At 40.9% G+C, this 19,071-nt stretch overlaps 1 protein-coding gene across 3 annotated transcripts in view; it reads left to right on the top strand.

Moving 5' to 3' along the window:
* Positions 1-19,071, top strand: part of slc8a1b (solute carrier family 8 member 1b) — a 56,656-nt gene that overhangs the window by 27,803 nt on the left and 9,782 nt on the right. Inside the window, exons 5-7 of one of the 3 annotated variants that reach the window (XM_049736923.2) lie at positions 13,953-14,059; positions 16,905-17,062; positions 18,281-18,380. In XM_049736923.2, the coding sequence (XP_049592880.1) occupies positions 13,953-14,059; positions 16,905-17,062; positions 18,281-18,380 (365 nt within the window). Of the gene's footprint in view, positions 1-13,952; positions 14,060-14,246; positions 14,360-16,904; positions 17,063-18,280; positions 18,381-19,071 lie in introns of all 3 variants that reach the window. The other 2 variants (XM_049736922.2, XM_049736924.2) reach the window with 2 other exon arrangements.

Genomic DNA, 19,071 nt, shown 5'->3' with positions numbered 1-19,071 from the left:
AAAATGCCGCTTGTTTTGCAGATTGTCTTATTCAGGCTTTTTTTTTTTTTTTATTTAGACCACATGTGTCAAATTCAAGGCCCGGGGGCCAGATGCGGCCCGCCACATTATTTTATGTGGCCCGCAAAGACAAATTATGCATCAAATTCGTGTGTCATTACTAGAATTGCAAATAATTTACTTTTATTTTTTATATTTGACCAGTTTTTACTCGTCTGATTTGAAAACAAGTTATTTGTCAGTTTGTTTTGTAGATTTTTTTCTAAATTTCACCTTAAAAAAAATCACATCACTGCAAGACAAGAGAAATCCAAATGAACATTTTATAAAAGAAAATACTTACACTGAACCTTTTTGTCAGTCTACAGAGTACATACCACATCTGAATTATATATGGCATAATCTGGCATAATTCTGCAATTCCCGCCTATCGTACGCTGGCCCTTTAAGTGTTTTGTTATGCTCTATGTTAAAGAGTCTTGTTCCCTTACTGAGCTGCGCTTTGATGAGGAAGTGGTGCAACGCTCCATCAGGGAGCATTAATATTAAATCACCGCACACACAATGCACACACACACACACCACTAAAATCCGATATGCCGATGCAGTTAAACACACACCAGGCTGCCTGCCGCATCACTTCACCGTAGAGCTATGTGGCGACCATCTTTCCATTTGTTCTGCCACAGTGTGTGCATATGCGTGTGTGTAATTCCACACACTCCGACACGCAGGGAAGTAAAAAGTTTCCATGTTTAGGCTAACTTTTAGCTTTAACATGACAGATGTGGACGGCAGCACACATGCACGTACACACGTGCACGGGGCTTGCTATTTTTAGCCTGTTTTATGTCTTTGTGTGCATAAGTGTGTGGTGGGGGGTGGGGGGGGGGACACTTGGTCATTTATAAATGAGTGGAAAAGAAGTAAGTGCACGCGTTGGTGCAAACACACACAATGGCAGAGTTTGCTGCTGAGTTCACGGCTTAATTTTCCAGTGGGATTTTTCTCAATCTGCCATGTTCTGCAGAAATACTTTGATTTTAAAAGACACTCAAGGAAATTTTGTATGACCTAAGTCTTGAGGTGGCCTTAACTTTTATTAGGGTTAAATTTTTGGGCCATTTATGTTTTCTTTATTAAAATAAACCTATAGAAAATACCGTATGCTACAAAAGTAGGAATTTGCCGCAATTGTGCTCTATTTTGGAATCAATTTCATGATCGTCAGTAATTTCATACGGTCGTTTCTTTCTTATAGTTTTGCAAACAATGCGTGTAAAATACATTGAGACAGTTATCCTCCTTTTCATGGAAGCACAAAGCGTTTCAAGGAAGCCAATTTTGATGCTTTTCCTTAAAAGACAACATTCTTCAAGGGAAAACCCAAAACGAAATCAGTCATGACAGATTGGGGTTGAAAAGAGTCTCGAAGAAGAAATAAAAGAGAATGAAAACATCGAGTAAGAGTCGCATTGCCTTATTGAGTGTGACGCAGCAGTGTGCAAATATGTAAAGAAACTGGCGGCAGCTCGCCGTGACAATAATTAATATGTAACAATTTCAAGGAAAGCTGCTGTGCGAACAGGCATTGCCGCTAAAATATTCACGCCGCATATTGGATAAGAAGCCGAGAAGGAAATTGCATGGCAGAGCCAGAGGTGTTGTTTGACGCTATCATCCGATAGAGTGTTCAACTCAAATTGATGTACAATAAACCAGATGGCATTTCAAAATGTGCTAAATTAGCACAATTATGCTAAACTAAAAAGTGGAAAGTTTGATACTTGGTTGAATTACTAAACATGTTTTCATTGGTTGTACATTTAAGCTAAAACATGTTTTCATTGGTTGTTCAGCTACGTTTAAGCTAACAGGCTACAAGCTAGCAATTTCATCAACCACGTCAGGAAAGAAGCTTGTCCAGAAGTCACTTTCAAGTGGCTGTCAAACGGACGCACTTCCAGCCCAGCGTCCTGTTAGGCGATCGATACAGCAAGCCGGTGATTTCATTTATCCGTCCGTCGCGGTAACAGACTGTCTCTATCCCGTCTCCATCTTTCCGCGCTGTTCTTTCGCTCTCCAGCAGTTTCCCGCCATCCATCCATCCATCCATGTGCACATGTATGATGTGATGATGGGTGGGGGTGCGGAGGCGGCCGCCCTGGAGGAATCAGCAAGATTCTAGTGAAAGCTTTTTCCCCCCCCCCATATGATTTGACCGTTTATAATTTGCCCTTTGATAAGAAGCGTGTTTATTTCCATGTAGGAGGCCGATGATGAAATGTTTGCGTGGATGTAATCAACGCCATTCACTTTCAATTAAGATTCAAGTATTCACTGATTTGTTATTTTTTTATTAATTGCCTATTTTTTTTGTTATGTTCTGGGCTCCTGATTTCAACCCATTTGAACTGAGACTGAAGTGGTGCACTCCATTTTACCTCCCTGCTTCCAGACATGATTAAAAACCAATCGATTGCGCACAATCGATTGCTGTCTGAGGTTTTAATTAATCCATTTTAAAGCCCATGGTTACAGTTGGAAGAAATATATGTTTTTAATTAGAGTTGAGCCACTAAGTTTGTAAAGTAATGCAGATTATTTTTTGCATTGACAGCAGTCATCTACTAATAGCGCAGCACGGTGTCTGTTAGCGTACTGTATATCTTGGCAGTTAGCAACGTTAGCCTGCGGCAATCTGAACTAGAGCTGTGTAAATGTCAGCGAAAGCTGGCGTGTGTAAAAGGTTGCAACCTGTCTGGATCACAATGGCAAAATCCCAAGCTTGCTTTGTCGCCGAGTATTCGCGTTTTGTTTATTTTCAAAATAACGGCAACCCAATAATGACTCGCCTTTTGGTGTCAGGTTAGCGCAAATCGTTCATTCTTTCTTGGCCTGACTTTTCAACCTCTCCAACATCCTCGATATTTACCGCTAAAATTTACATAAACGGCAACAAAAGTACTCGCTATTTGTTTGCAACGCGAGTGCAGTCTTGCATGAAATTAAATCACTTTAATTTTGGGTCTCTCTTGCCGAGCTACATCCTGACAAAGTGACAAAATGTTTAAAGGCCAGTCGAGGTGTTTGTCGTTCCCGTTCAAGTTGATCAGGACAAAAAAACGAGCTTGAAAGTGCAATTCACTTTGCCGGATGTTCATTTTTGTTTTCAAGACAATCATGTTGAGTGCCGCTTAAATGACTACACGGTGGCTTGGCGCTTGTTCCAGTCAAAACGTCGAGATATCGAAAGAGGCTTCGAGGCTTTGTGATCACGGATGTTTTGGTTTGTTGTTCAAAATGGCGTGAAATTACACGAGTCCTCGTTAAAGTCCCTTTGAGGCTTTTGAAACGTATTGCGGAGGTCAACGTGTTTGGTTACATTTATCGCACAGCAAGCCCCATCAACAGTATCAGTTGCGGTACAAATGCAAGCAAAGCATTATTAGCTCTTAAATATATCTACGTGTCACATGATCGCTGAATAAGCTCCCGAGCCTGAAAATAAAACAACTAGCGAGCGGTCAGAAAGGCGATCGATAGCGTCTAATGTGACATGAAAACGGCTCCGGCTTCATTGGTGACCGATCAATGACATCATGTCTGGACTTACTGGACGCTATCGGACCAATGGGAATCTTGGTTTCAAAGGTCTTATCGGATTTCTCGTACTTCGGAGTCAAGATGGCCACCGAGCGATGGCGGCTAGCTGCCGAAGACAGAGTTGAGGCGAAAAACATCTGGTCTTTCTATCCATACTGCATGTGAACTTTACGACTCACACATTTTTCACACATTCCATCACCACATAGCGACTTCGACACTTTGCTCCTAGAATGTAGTTTTCCAGTCAATTAGCGGCACCTTTTGCTATGCTAATGGTCTAACACTCCCCGCACACCCCATCAGTCGCAGCGTCCTGGCAGTGGAGACCTTTGGCGAGCTCGCCGCCCCGCTGGGAGACCACCTGTTTGTTCTGGCTATTGCACAGCGGAATTCCGATTATTATGCATGTAACTCAGTTTGAAATCAGCACGCCGATTGGTTTTCATTCAATTCTGTTGTCAGTCTTGAATGGCTTTCTAATTAATTCTTTTCAGAGATAGAGTCATGAATAATTTAGACGGGAATTTCACAAGTTTGATTTGAATCTATAGCACGTGGTATATTTCCATAGATAAACAATCTCGCTGAAGAAAACAAAATCTTGGCTTCACACCACTGACTTTCCACAGTATTATTTGGAGGAAATTGAACTTCCTCCAGGGGGAAATATCATCCTTTAGGTTTGCTACTTTCTGTTCCTAAACTTGTCTGCGGGCTTTATTGGGGGACTCTGGCAGGAAATAAAAAAGTGAAACTCCAAATTGAAACATAAGCTGAAGAACGTGGCAGGATTTGGTCGTGTAGCAGCCTGTAAATGATTTTTCATACAAGATGTTTTAAATTACCTTAGAGATTGTTGACGTGCCTCTCGATGCTGCTGTTTTGGTTAGCAACATTATTCAAATGACCTCTGGACAAGTGTGATGTTCTATTTAAAAAAATAATGATAATTAAATGTTGACATCTTTTACCTCATGCTTTTATATTTAGTTTCACATGATAAGGGCAAGTTATGGCTAACTATGACTCAGCAAGTCAGCGCTGCACTTTAAATTGGCTCCGGGGGGTGTGGACATCCGGGATGATTTCTCAGTATTTTTTTTTTTCCTTTTTCTTTTTTTATTTTACGATGACTGCAGCGATTTAGCGCACCTTAGCGTGTCAGGGATGAGAGCCGGGGGGGTCGTGGCAGGGAGAAATGAGAGGTAGCGTGTTGGTGGTGGCGGTAGAAGCGATGGGGGGTGAAGCTGAGGTCTGAGAGCAGATGGGACAGGATAATTTTGGAGGAGCTAATGAAACAAAAAACAAAGATGAAACCATTGCTCACACACAATCAGAAAAGTGGACACCTGCAACCCCACCCCCCTCCATTCCACCTTAGTTGTACCTAGCATCCAGTAAGCATCCCTTAGAATGATTCTTCCACACGCAAGTTTCCAGCTGCCACCGCCCGCGGTCCTTCTGTAAAAATAGAGGCAAAACAAATAAACAGAAACTTCTTTTTCAAACAGGGAGTTTCTTTCAGGTCACCCGAGCCACTGGAGCAAAAGTTTTTGGCGCTCACTTAAAGACAGAATGGCCAGAAAGAACTGGGAAGATGTCTCGGCCATGTTGGATAATACTAGCTAATTAGCATATGAATAAATTAGTCTTTGCTAATCGATTAGATACCGTTTTTAAAATATAAAATGGTCAAAATGATTGGAATTTCAGCTACTCAATCGTAAATATCCAATTTCTGCTCTGTCAACTTGAAAGAATGATTAGAATGATTTGTCGTTGTGGCACGCGACAGCTAGCAAAAATTGACAAATTGCGGCAGTGTTTTCTTAGCATGATGTCATCGGCATGTCAAGCGGGACAAGGCATCACGCAACTCCGATTCGGGCCAGCTCGTCTCCAGCCACGACGGGCTGATTGACAGGTGTCTGTTGACTTGGGGGTGAAGTGAGCGGAGCATTTGTCACAAGTGGCTTCCGTCACTGTCATGTAATGAGGATGCTGACTGTTACTGTTACTGGACGTTGTTATTCTGGTGCGACCCTGACCTGACAACGGCGCCTTCAACGAAAATTGCCAAATGCTAAAAAGATAATCTTACAGGAAGTTTTAATATTTTTGACTAATTTCATTCAATAATAATAATCATAATAATTCATGCCATATTTAAAGCATTACCATATTTTGGAGCGTCTTTTTAATCCACAATGTGCTGTCTCATCTCTTATGCATTGTGTGTAAAATCCGTTTGGGAGGTAAATCCTCCGGTTCACCGCATTAATGTGAATTCAGAAGGCAATGAAAGTCAGCTAATCCCCCCCGTCAGCCTCTTACTGAAGTCGGCCCACTTGATGGAGAAGCCACTCCGCTTGCCGCCGAGAGATCAATAAAAGGAGAAAGACTATTTCTGATCAATAGAGGAGCTCATCTATTATCCACGGCAGCCGAGGGAAAGAACGGCCCGTCGCAAGCTCAAACGAAAATTCCAAATTCACTTTTCATCAGTCTTTTGTCGAGCATGATTTGAGGTGATGTGCTGCTGAGCGTGCAGGAACAGGAACCAGGTGATGCAAGTCAATCAATGTCCCATCGCTGACCTCGTTGAACCTTGAAGACAAAGTCGAGACGCAGGATAAATTTGACTTCAGAACGATTCACCTCGTTTTAACCTCGACAACCTTTGCTAGCATCCCAAACGTGAGCGTTATGTTAAACTGCAGTTCAAAGGCACGTCTTGTCTTTTTTTTTTTTCCAATCGCTTGTCAGAGCCGAGACTCATTTGCATAAACCGCATTGACGATCGAGGTTTAATTAGCATAATATTGAAGCCTTTAGCCATAATAATTAACCTTTTTGATTTTTGATTGACTCCATTTTAATCACAATCTCAGGTTGCTCAGGAAATGTCAAACTCTGCAGACTATTTCAATTTGCCATTTTTCACAGAAATGATCTCTCAGAAATGTACAGGTTGATTTATTGTCTTTGCAATTAGGATTATTATGTTTTTATTGATTTATTCTCAGTAATGATTTGTTCCTGAAAAATTGCGAGACAAAAAAAAAATTCTTTCTACCTCTGGCTGTCGTGCGCTTAGTTTTTTTGTGCAAACAATCCAAGATTTATGAGAACACCCTCGAACCAATCGAAGTTTGATCCTATCACGACATCTCAGTGTCAAACTTGTTTGGAGATAGCTGCTGGAAAATGCTATCTCTTCGATGAGATTCTAATCGATTGGATTCCATTCCTCTTGTCCGTTCGCGGCGCGCTAACCACAAGCTCCATCTGTCGCCTCGGGCAGTGTAACTCGATTGCGTCTCCGGGGAGACGGCAGCCAGAGTTTGCTCAATGCATGTTTATGAAGGAGGGTTATCTGTGTTTGTTGAGCTCTTCGAAACCAGAAAACACACTGAGTAGGGGAAAAAAAAAAGCTCAGTCTTGCCTTGTTTACAGTCCGATAATTCCTGTCTTCAAGTTTGACCGAGTGCTAAATTGCACCTGCATTTAAATCGCTGATCTCAGCAAAACGTTTTTTTTTTTTTTTTGACAACTGGTTGCTTTGGGAAAAAGTTTGAGAGAGTCATTTTTTTCTGTCAGTGACTAAGTGCGGTCATGTAAATCACATCCCGGTTGATAGTTAGCCGTTCCACTTGACATTGATGTCCTCTCGACATCTCTTGACGTGGCGCTTCCGGAGCCGTGACGTCAAAGCAGGCTAAATTGCTGATCTCTTATCTCTCATCATCTCGCCCACGTCTGCCTTAGATAAGAAGTTTGCATTTTGAGATGTTTCGTTGACATTACATCAAATACATGTCGGGCCTAACTTGTGTTATGTTTGGAACCCAGGATACTTGCAGCTGGAGTTTTGACACTGGTTAGATAAGAATATCCACACACACACAAGCACGTGGCCTCTTGTTGTTTTGGTGTGTGCTCATTAGCGGTTAGCTAGTATGAAAACATTCAAACATGACTTTGTTCCACAGCCTGGCCATCTGTCGCCGCTCTCCTCCTCTGCTCACCTACAGCATGTTTGCTGGCCTAATTGCAATTAAAACGTGCGCATTGGTAGTGTGTGTGTCTGTGAGTGTGTTTGTGTGTGCACTGCTCTCCTCAACCTTGACTGGATTAATTAAATTAAGACAACTGTCTCCTGTAATGGGAAAAAGTTTTAACAGTCTCCAAGCACTTATTTAGCTGGGTTACTTTAGTGAGTCTTCATTTTTTAAAGACGAGTCTCCTAGCTTAATGCTAACAAAGAATGCAAAATATTATTGACAGGCTATGGAAACTAGCATGGATGTCATATATGGGAATGGATATTTGAACACAAAAGGTGAAGCACCTCATGTAGACAGACAATATAACAAAATTCACAGGTATATATTCTTTATCCTCTGTGATATTTCACTGGAGAAAGATGATTTGAATGTTCTGAGTGGCGAACGTCACCAAAAAAATTACCCTGACCAAAAAAAAACAATCAATAGAATGGATTAATCGCCTATTCTTCAACTTTTTCGCCTTGCTTAATACGACTGAAATTTCATCCAATTAAATATTAACCATGTGACTTTATTATGCTCCAACCAGATGTTACATCAACATATTTGTTCACACCCAGAGGTGCTCGACATCTGGACAAAACACACACACACTCATTGACCAAGACACACACACACACACACACAAAGGTGAGGATACCTAATAAGGACATCACTTAGAAAACACCCCGACAGCTTCCTGGCAAGTCGGTGGAAGTTATCATCATGTTATACGGTGTGCGCACACACACAGACACACACACACTTGCGTGCTTCCAATCAAGATTTACAAGCGTACCACGGACATTTCCGATGTGTGTGTCCGTGTGTGTTAGGGAGTCCCCGGGATGTTCCAAAAGGCCTTATTTGGTTTGCAAGCCATACTTCAGATAGGGACAAAGATAGAAAAGACATCGGGGGAAACTCCCTATGAGGATGAGGCGAATAAAATAGTCGGAATAACACAAAAGGGGACTTTGAGAGACACACACATGTAGCATCTGTTTAGGACTCCATCAACTGTTTTTCATTATGCAGCCCAATAAAGACGAGCAGTCCCGTAATGTGATTTTCATAGGACTGCCAGGCATCGCAAATCGAGTATAAGCAACGGAAAACAGTGCGCAAAACAGAAGCCTCTGTGAAAAAAGGCTTTTATGTATCTTGAAGGACCTCCAAAGTCAAAATTGCCTGAAATCGGGCAAAACTATTGAGAAAAACAGAAAAACCTTGAGTTCCGTGAGCTCGTTTGGAACTCAAGGAAATGTTTCCTATTGAATGAATAGAAATGCAATTAAAATGAAGTCATTGTTATATTTTTTATCAAGCAAAGGAGAAAAATAAATCAAAATTGGAAATCAGACCTTTACAGGGGGGTAAAAAAAAAGATTTTAAGGCCATAGTGCCCAGCCTTAATAGTATCTTTCCTCTCTCTTGCAAGTGAAAGACATCTCTTGGAGTTTAATAACAGCAAACAAAAGATTCCCACAACACAATGTATTCCAAAAAAAAAACCGTGTAAATGCACTCATGTGTGAAGTTGTGCAGCTGCCATGTTTAAATGAGCTCCGCCGTACAGCTGCGGACACAAGAGACAAGCAGAGCGGCGCGTCAAGGGGTAAGCTAGCAAATGCGCGCCTTAATTAATTTGGAAGTTCAACTGTAGCGCCGCTTCCCAGGTGTGAATGTTTGCGTGAGCTCATATGCTCCTTATTAGCCTCTGAAAAGACCACATTGTGTTGTGTGTGTTTGTGTGTGTGTAGAAACTCGTTAGCCTGCCACTGACACAACGTTGTTGTGGTTAGCTTCTGTGGCTAACGGCATTATCAGCCTGTAAAAGCACACTTGAATGCAAATGCCGCACTTCCTGTTCGTGTGTTGTTCTTCCACTCCATGGTTAGCTCTGAAAAAGTTGCCCCGCTATGCAGTTTTTGTGCTTTTTGTGTAATGCCTATAGGTGGCGCCAAAGTCTTGAGTAAAAGGAAAGTAGGAGTGATTCAACTGAGAGGATGACAAGTTTAGCCTGGGCTGTTAGAGGAAGTTACAAAGAGTCTTCGCCGTGAGTTATAATACTTCTGCTGCATTTTTCGCTGAATCAAATTATGAGTCAAATTATGTGTACACACGATTAAAAAGTCGTGTTAAAAAAAATGGCCGCATACAACCTGCAAGTACACTAGAATATAGTCGTTGCATTCACAAGTTAGCCCACGACAAATCTGTTCTTCGCCTGAGTACACACACACACAGAGTCAAACTTAAAATAAAACCTTGGCTTCCCAAACTGGCTTTTTCCGATCCAAATATGTCATGGAGGGGCGAGGTTTGCCATGATCAAATTGTATTATAATAATAATGATTGTGCTTTACAACTTCCTGCTTGACTTTGTGCTGGGGACAGTGTTTACATTCATGTGCATCATAAATCCCCCCCCCATGTACAAGTACGTTATTCAATCAGCAGAGGAAAAAAAAATATTGTAACCCATTTATAGATAGTAGTATAAATAAAATAGTATAAAATATGCTTAATAAATGCAATAACGTCCACATAAAAGGTAATTATCGTACTACATAATTAATGCTGTTCGTCTACTTCAAACAACGCAGTGCATTTGAAAGACTCACAATGCTTTTAATAAACAAACAACAGCCTCACTGCATTTTTAATGCTGCTATCCCTCATACAAGTCATAAAATCCAGTGCATTTAACAGCCCTAAAATGCAATTAATACATATTTAATGTAGTTAATTTACCTGCACGTTTCTATTACTGCACATTGATATGATTACAGATCCTACAGAATTAATCAAAAAAGTACAATCGCACATATTGCAATAAAATCCACATTGCAATTAGTAAACTTCATTGTTCTTTTTTTTTCTGTCTCCCCTCACTCCATACGGTGACAACGTATCACTATAAATACCCAAAAGGTGCTAATGTGTGAAAAGAGATGCGAGGAAGGAGAAGTGATACGTCTCAGCTGCTTCCGAGCGGCCAGATGGAGGCCATTTGTCAGGGATGTAAACACACAGGGGTGCACCTTTTCAAGCCCAAATTCCTTCAAAGTGTGTGTCTCAAAGTGTGTGTGTTTGTGTTGCCATGCATGAAAGAAGGCACCACTGTCTTCAATCCTCATAAGGATCAAGTGTAGTGTGGAAAAGTGAGGATCACCCGCGGGGAATCAAATTAAGGTGGGACCTCCATTCTTTTTCCCCAATGGGAAATAGTGAGAAGTGAACTTACGAATAACTTTTTCCCCCGCTACAGCTACTGCCGACTAGTCGAGTAAAATAGAGTTGTCATAGAGTCGTTGAAAAAAATTGCTAGCAAGACACAGTTAACCGATTTTCTTTATCTTCACTAGTAGGACAACTTTTGCATACAACTTAAGACCTCAAGGATATCGAATAAATGCTTTAACGATGGCTTTTAACACACACATTTGTGCGGACACGTGCACACGGCAGCAAAGAGTCATTTATCTACGCTGTCTTCATCGTATATATGATCAGATGATTGGATGCAGGCGCTTCGACAACGCTTACTGCAAACAATGTGGGCTACTGTCAAATATTATACACACAAGTTTGTGTTACTTAGTGTGTGAGCAAAAGACTTGACACACACACATTGGTCTGGAAACAATCTTGTTCGCCCCTGTTAGCGGACCAAATATCCCGTCGCTATAACAACGCATCACACAAGCCAACGTGCTGGTCACGTGCAGAATATGCGCCTCGTCTTTTTTTTTTGTGTACGGTCTGCACGATGATGAGTGTGTGCGTGTGTGCCGTCTGGGAATGTGTATGTGGTCATGTGCAATGTCTGCCAGCTTCAACAGACAAGTCACCATTCCCGAATTTAAGGGGGGGAAAAAAACATAACCCGCCCGCCACCCCATTGGTAATTTCTTGCCACGTAACTAATATGGACGACGACCTGATCTGACCGTTTTCCACATGACCTCACTGGATTCCACCACGTGGTACTTCCACTAGCGCCAGACGAGCGAGACGACTTTTACACGCTTAGATTTCAGTTCAGATTCAGATTTTGATCCCTTATTGAGGGCAAATGGGGTAGTGACCCACCAGATCCACCAAATGGCGCTGCAGTGACCCTCAACGCTGCCATCTACAGGACGGGAGGCACTTTTAGTTTCGTTTAAATTGATGTGCTTCTATTGACAGCTACGAGTGAGCGTGATTGTGTTTGATCCTAATCGTTCACCATAAAGATCCACGTAGAGGGTGATTAATTAAGCTAGTACATGATAGTTTGATGATGGCTCGTTAAGAGCACCCTGACATGCCCCCTCCATTACCTCCACTAAATGATATTCATTGCCCCTCGACACCTCCTTTATACATCACAGACGTCCTCCATCTGTCCTCGATATCTTCACAAAAATGTCCTATCCAAAAATGTTCTCATTGCCTTTTTTATAGTCTATTAAGAGTTTGGGTAAAAAAACAAACAGGAAAAAAAAAATGGTCCACAAAATGTTCATTTCTCCTCTCGACCTTCATCTTTTCTTTGCCTTTTCTTTATCAATCCTGCATTTATCCGCAATCCATTATTCCAATCTGCCTCCCATATTCTTTCTATTTGTCATCCCTTCTTCTCCCATCTATCATCCATCGTTTCATTGTAAGTCCTCCATCCTTCCAGAATCCATCATCCCATTCATTCCTTAACCCATTCACTACCAGCTCTATGAAAATTGACGTCTATATCTGTCAATGGTGTTCATTTCTCACCTGTTCACCCTCCCTCCCTCCCTCCCTCCCTCCCTCCCTCCATCATCCCTCCAGTTGCCGTGAGAGCAAGCAGTCTGTTAGTCGTTGGCTTCTTCTCCAATCCAGAAGGTTCTCCGTCTGCTCTTATGGGACATTTATAAACGAGCACGGCCGCCCTCTAATAGGTTAATCCCTACTGCTTTGTGCGCGAGCTGGTAATTTACAGGATTAAACTCCGCTTTGTTTGAATCAAGCGGCAGATAGATCAACCTGCGTGTGCGTAATGAGCTAATGAGAGAGCTGTTACACGTCTTCCGCCGCCATGACAATTAGGTCCATTAAAGTGGCTCCAAACCACAACATCTTGTCTTAATGCATTCTTTTGTTTGCTTTAGTATCATTATCGCGTATACAAATCGATTTTTTTTTTTTTTTTCGGCCAGATTATAAACGTTGGATTTGGATCTGGGGAGTTTTTGGTCACAGATGGAAGGACACATAAACAAGCTTGCTGGATAGTATTCGAGAGACATGCTGGATTTTATCGAGTTGGTCTTGATGAGTGTTTTGTTAGTTATCGGCCATGAAAGCAATTCGAAAAGTGATAAGCGTTGAAAGGGAACTTGCTCAGGATCAATTCTTTATCTTCTTCTTTGTTTTATCCTTTCTGCATTTTTATATGATCGTAAAGTCTAAACTGTGCTGCCCACTTGCCAGTTCTGATTCAGCCAAACCAAATCCCATTATAACTTGCTAGGGCCTAATTTTGTTACAAAAGCAAACCAGCCTTGAGGAACATTATCGTTCCCGGTGGTTTGGTGGCTCTGTGCTCCTATTTAATCTCATTAAGTTCCACCTGAGGCTGACTCGTGACCTTGTAAAACAACGGTCTGTTTTGGACCGCATTTTTAAAGTGATAGTAACGCATATTATACAATATGGCGGCAAATATTTTTGGCAGAATTGTTGGTGGAATGTGGCGATTTCTCACATGTACTATGGCAAAGTTTAAATCCAAGACTAATTTGTTCATATATGGGGGGGGGGGGGCCTGAAATATTGGTCACTTCAAAACAAAATGGCGGAATTTTTTTTGTCTTTTCAGGCATGGCTTCTTGCGGCATCTCTACCAAATTTCACATTGCCAAGTGGAACTAGATTTGAGGATTGAATTTTCAAAATATTCAAATAGAAATTTGGTTTTGAAAATACAAAATGGCCGACTTCCAGATGATACAGCAACTAAATGTCACGTTGCCATGTGAAGCAAACCTCGGAGATAGACATTTTTTAATTTTCTGTTTTCGTTTTTGCCAATTATGAAATGTCACTTTGGTTAGCACGCTTCCAAAAGCCGATGACTCATTTTTGACTTGTAAAACCATCAATAAGGTGATTTATGACACCTTAAACATTCTGTTCCTTTGGTGGGAAATCCAAAACTTCCTGTTTCCTCTTAATTTTCCAGCCTTTTCCTCACTTTTCTCTTTGCTTCTCTTTCCCCTCCCTTTCTCTTCCTCCTTGCCGGCCTCCCTCCTCCTCTTCAGTAAAACCATCAACGTGAAAATAATTGACGACGAGGAGTATGAGAAGAACAAAACCTTCTACGTAGAGATCGGAGAACCTCGCCTGGTGGAGAGCGACAACTCCAAAGGTCGGCAGGAGCCTCATTGAGCGAATCACCGCCTTGTGCACCACACACTCCTCCTCGTCCGTATGTGTGTGTGTGTGTGTTTTGTGCATTCATTTGTGCCATGTTGTTTGTTTTTATACCATGCATGCATTTACCATCCCCCTCGGTGTGTGTGTGTGTTATGCTGTGTGGTGTGTGTTCCATACAGGAAGAGCATAACGATTAGGATCTTAGACCGTGAGGAGTACAATAAGCAGTCCTCCTTCTACATTCTACTCGAAACCCCCCAGTGGAGGAGAGGCAGCGGGACAGAGTGGACAGGTGTGAGACCCCCCCCCCTCCCCTCCCGAAATCCCTTCAGCAAGGAGAACTTGCTCCCTCAATCAACTGGCCAACCTGTTTATACTAGTCAACCTGAATTGGAATCTAATTTGAATCAACACCAAATTTACACTGTTCATTCCCAAAAAAATGGAGTCCAGCAGCTTGATCAAATGTTGCATTAAATTTGACATGTTTTTTTAATTATTAGTCGTAGTATTTAATGACAGTCTCATGTTATTGAAATTAATGAAAAATGAAACTTAAAAAAATCAGAATCCAGCATCTGAATTATTGTTAATATTAAGAATAATAAAACAGTCCAGAGCAGTTTTATGTTTAATTATAATACATCATAATTTTTTTTTTTTTTTAATGAAGTCACCTTTTCACATTTTCTAAGCGTCAGCCTACGAATAATCACTTTTCCGTGATTTTCATGACCTTTCGTTGCTGATTGGCTGCGCAAAACAGGCTCTTTGATTGAGGTTTAGCACTTCTCCTACTCCTCTTTTTTTTTTTAAACAGTTTTTTCTTCTTTTCCTCCTTTGCTTCCCTTCAGAGGTTTGCTTGAGTGGGAATCACACCTGTCCTCTCATCTTCCTCCATTTTCTCCTCCTGGCTTTTTTTTCTTCCTTCCTTCCTTCTCCCCACCACTCAGGAGCTTTCAAAAGCTTCTTGTGCAAGATATGAAATCTGCTGCTGGGGTTTAAAATGTCAGAGCTTTCTCACTGTGACATTTATAAAGTATACACAGGTGGAATGTGCATGGAAGGTGGGCGCAAAAGCCCACCATCACATAAAGGTTGTTTGGAAGAAGTCATGGAAAAAATATCACGAGAAGGTGACGCAAAGTCTAAAACACACATTAAATATTCACAAGAGTCTTATATTAAATTAATCTATGACATTTTTGATGTTCAACAATGTTGCGTCATTCGGCTAGTCGACTCAAATGATATCGAGAATAGATAGTGACCTCATCAGTAAGGTTGTGATGTCATCAGTTAGTAGAAAACCTAGTGGGAAGACTTTGATAAGAAGCGCTTTGTGTTTCTTTAAGTGCTGCAGTGCTTTGTGGGTATTTAATTATTATAATTATATTATTATTATTATTTAAGTCGTTTTGACATCTAATGTGATCTAATAGTTTGTGCTGGCCTGTTTTTTAAAAAATTAAAAAAAGACCAATCACTACTTGTCTGTCAGCCATTTTAAAAATTTCAATATGGCTGATTATCCAAGACTGAATTATATTTTGCCTTCAAATAGATGTTAGACGAGACATGAAGAACTAGTTTCATTTCATTTTCAACTCACAGGTGAGGTCACACACATACGCGACTTGTGTGTGAGGGAGACGTTTTACGGATGACCTTGTGATATTACACGTTGAGTTTGTTTTATGAAAAAAAAAGACGAGAGAGTGCAAGAGGCGAGTTCACAGCAGGCTGAAAGTGCAGTGTGAGGAAGGAACAGCCCTGAGAGGGGGGAAACAGTCCAAAACACATGGGTCAAGACCCACACACACAAACACACACACACACACACACACACACACTGATTCACACACACGCATCCAGCATATCTCAGTGGGAATATACGTGACAGATTTTGTCTGACAGCAATGTCCTCTCGCCCTCCTTTTTCCTTGTGTGTGTGTGTGTGCCTTGTGTGTGTGTCCATGTTGTGTTGCATAACATCAGTGTTACCATCTGCTAATTGTGCGAACGCCCACTTTTTCACATTCTTCTCCTTCAGTAGTTCTCAACCGATTCAAATTATTTTCATCGTCTTAAAATTACTACTTTCCAACAAGATTATGTTTTCCCTGAAAAAAAATGTGCTTGAATGCTCAGAATGCTAGTTTGCCAATTTGCCTGTTCAGTGTGTCGATAATAATTCTGCGTTTAAACACAACAGAAATGACATTCTCAGGCAACCATGACAAAAAGCGAATGGTAGTCCACCTCCTGCAGTTTTCACAGCCATCAAGTGTCATTCAGCCGCTCGCTATGAGCGTCTGTGGACATTTTAAGCCTGCATTGTTAGCTAATGTGTGCTTAAACAGGCGGCGACAGCTCTTAAGTGGTGCGGCATAACCTGGAGGGTCTCATTGTCACCATGGCCACCAGCGCTTTGACTTTAATCACTACTTTCTTGCCCAGCAGTTATTTTCTACTTGTATTTTATCCGCTAAACACAACTTCATTTATCATTTGAAACGTCATAAGGCAAAGCTACATAGCTAGCTTGCTAATTTCCATGCGTGTAGCAAAACGTTTATTTTTATATGTATTTAAAATATTTTGTAAACGTGCTTCTTCGAATATTATGACTTTGTTGTTACCCATTTCTTGTATTTTTAACTTAACACAACCTATTTTATGCAAATTGAAATTAAAATTAAGCTAGTTTGCTAATTGCTATGCCAACACAGAACCGAACGAAAGCTAACATTAATTCAAACTGTCAATCATTTTCCTCTCCAGATTGATACCACTGTCTTTTATACGTTAATTTGTGTTTGGTTTTTTTTGTGCAGAGGAGAAGCTGCAGCAGAAAGAGGAGGCAATCGTGGAGGAAGAAGAAGCTCTGACGGGGATGGACGAGGAGGAGAGGCGCATCGCCGAGATGGGTCGCCCCATGCTGGGAGATCATGTCAAACTGGAGGTGATCATTGAGGAATCCTACGAGTTCAAGGTAAGGCTGACAAAGTTATGACTAGACGCGTATTTTCTTCGGAATATTTCTTCAAACCAGCCTCTACTGTAATTTATCCTCAGCAAATGCATCACCTTAATTTTTTTTTGTTCCTCTCACCTCAGGAAATAAACATTTTTAATATCGTTTTTTAAAAAGTGCTTCTACACAAATTGACAGAAAGTACTGACATTCAGGCGAAAACCATGCCGTTATGTGACTACTTAAGCCATCAAAAAGTCATCGCCGTGGCAACAATGACGCCATTCCACTCCATGATAAACAAGTGGTGAGATGAGGCTGTTTCTTCCAATCTTGGGATGCCAAGGGCTTTTTTTTTTTTTTCTTTTTTAACACCTGACATAAAGTGTTTTGTGATTGCTGCGTTTAAGACACAACACACATATTCCGCAATCACACAATGTCACAAAGATTGAATATATTGTTAAGGGAAATCAATTCAGTTCTTCTCCCACGTGCTCTTTTGACAAGTGTTCAAAAAATGAGTTCATGACAATTTCCCCCATTACCATTTCACATTGCCCACATCTGTCTGTTACTGCCACCCATTGGACCGGAGTGAAACTGCAGCTCTTACTTGATTGACATTTTTTTTTTTCCTGAATTTCTCCAAACCAGAAGTTCCTAAAAATGTTGCAAAAATTCTTAGGCTTGTAATCTCTCCATCCAATTTAGACTAATTTATAGCTCATTTATGGAGGACTGAGATAATAGTCTTCCACACACATCCATGCACAGTGCTAATTAAGCGAGCAGCGCGACTGTTATCCTCCTCCTTTCTTCGCACTTCAGAGGGAGAACCGGCTTGCTAATCGTGTTGAATGGATCTTGGAGGAGTGAAGATAAAGCTTAGCACACACACACACATGGGAACACACACATATATGCAAACTGATTTTTTTTTTCTGTTCTTGCCATTATAATGACTTTTGGCATAAATTACGTTGCCCCAAAGACCAATAAAAAGACACGCATGAACTTACGGAAAACTTTGGGGCAAAAAAAGATCAGTAAGACCTGGTAAGAAGAAAATTAGTTCAGGAACACTATAAATTTTAATGTAAATGATCTTTATTTTCATCACAGAACTAAATGAAAGACCATAAATCAAAAATTCAAACAGGATGTGTGTGTGATTTTTATTTTTTTTTATTTCAAGAAGAGAACAATTTTAATCATCTTGTCATTTTTTGGCAGAACACAGTGGACAAGCTTATAAAGAAGACCAATCTGGCTCTGCTGGTGGGGACCAACAGCTGGAGGGACCAGTTCATCGAGGCCATCACGGTCAGCGCAGGTAAGTCTCGCTTACGATGCAATGTCTATGATTTCATACATACCCTTTTTCCCCCCTCAATATTTTTCAACAATACACCAATGATTGTCAAGTACATATGAACTAATTGTTGATTGATAGACTCTATTCACGAGGCTCCATTATGTTGAAAGTAACACCTTGGAAAAACTATTAAAGGTCAGGCCATCTGTCGACTTTGAAAGGTGCTACTTCCTAAAGTGTGGTTAGGATGTTGTTGCCAGGCAACCAGTGGAGACTCCAAAGAAACACGGGCAAGAAATCATCTAATGTGCTGATTATTGAGCCCCAGGGGTGCTTGTGGCGCATTTAAATATAATTGATGCGTTTATGTTCGTGCATAGGAAACCTTTAGAAGTGATTGGAGCCAACACAAAAGCTTCTAATGTTGCTTGTTCTCCTCATTTCGTTGTATTCACTAACATGCAATAAGCAGGTTATTGAAATCTAAATAGATGTGCATAATTTCATACAAGTTTTACTCATTTAAAATAAGTTTACTTTCACCCTTTACTTTTAAATATCACAGTAGCAAAATGTGGCAATTACCGCCACCTACAGGACTGGACCTGACGCATGTTTCGGGTTGTTGGGGCTTAACTGAGGTTTAATTTCTTAAATCCACACAAAAGTGACACCTAATTGTTTCCTTGGGCCTATCGAACCTAAAGCC

Source organism: Syngnathus scovelli, chromosome 12, assembly GCF_024217435.2.
Source record: "Syngnathus scovelli strain Florida chromosome 12, RoL_Ssco_1.2, whole genome shotgun sequence".
Lineage (NCBI taxonomy): Eukaryota > Metazoa > Chordata > Actinopteri > Syngnathiformes > Syngnathidae > Syngnathus > Syngnathus scovelli.
This window is presented reverse-complemented; position numbering and strand designations above follow the sequence as displayed.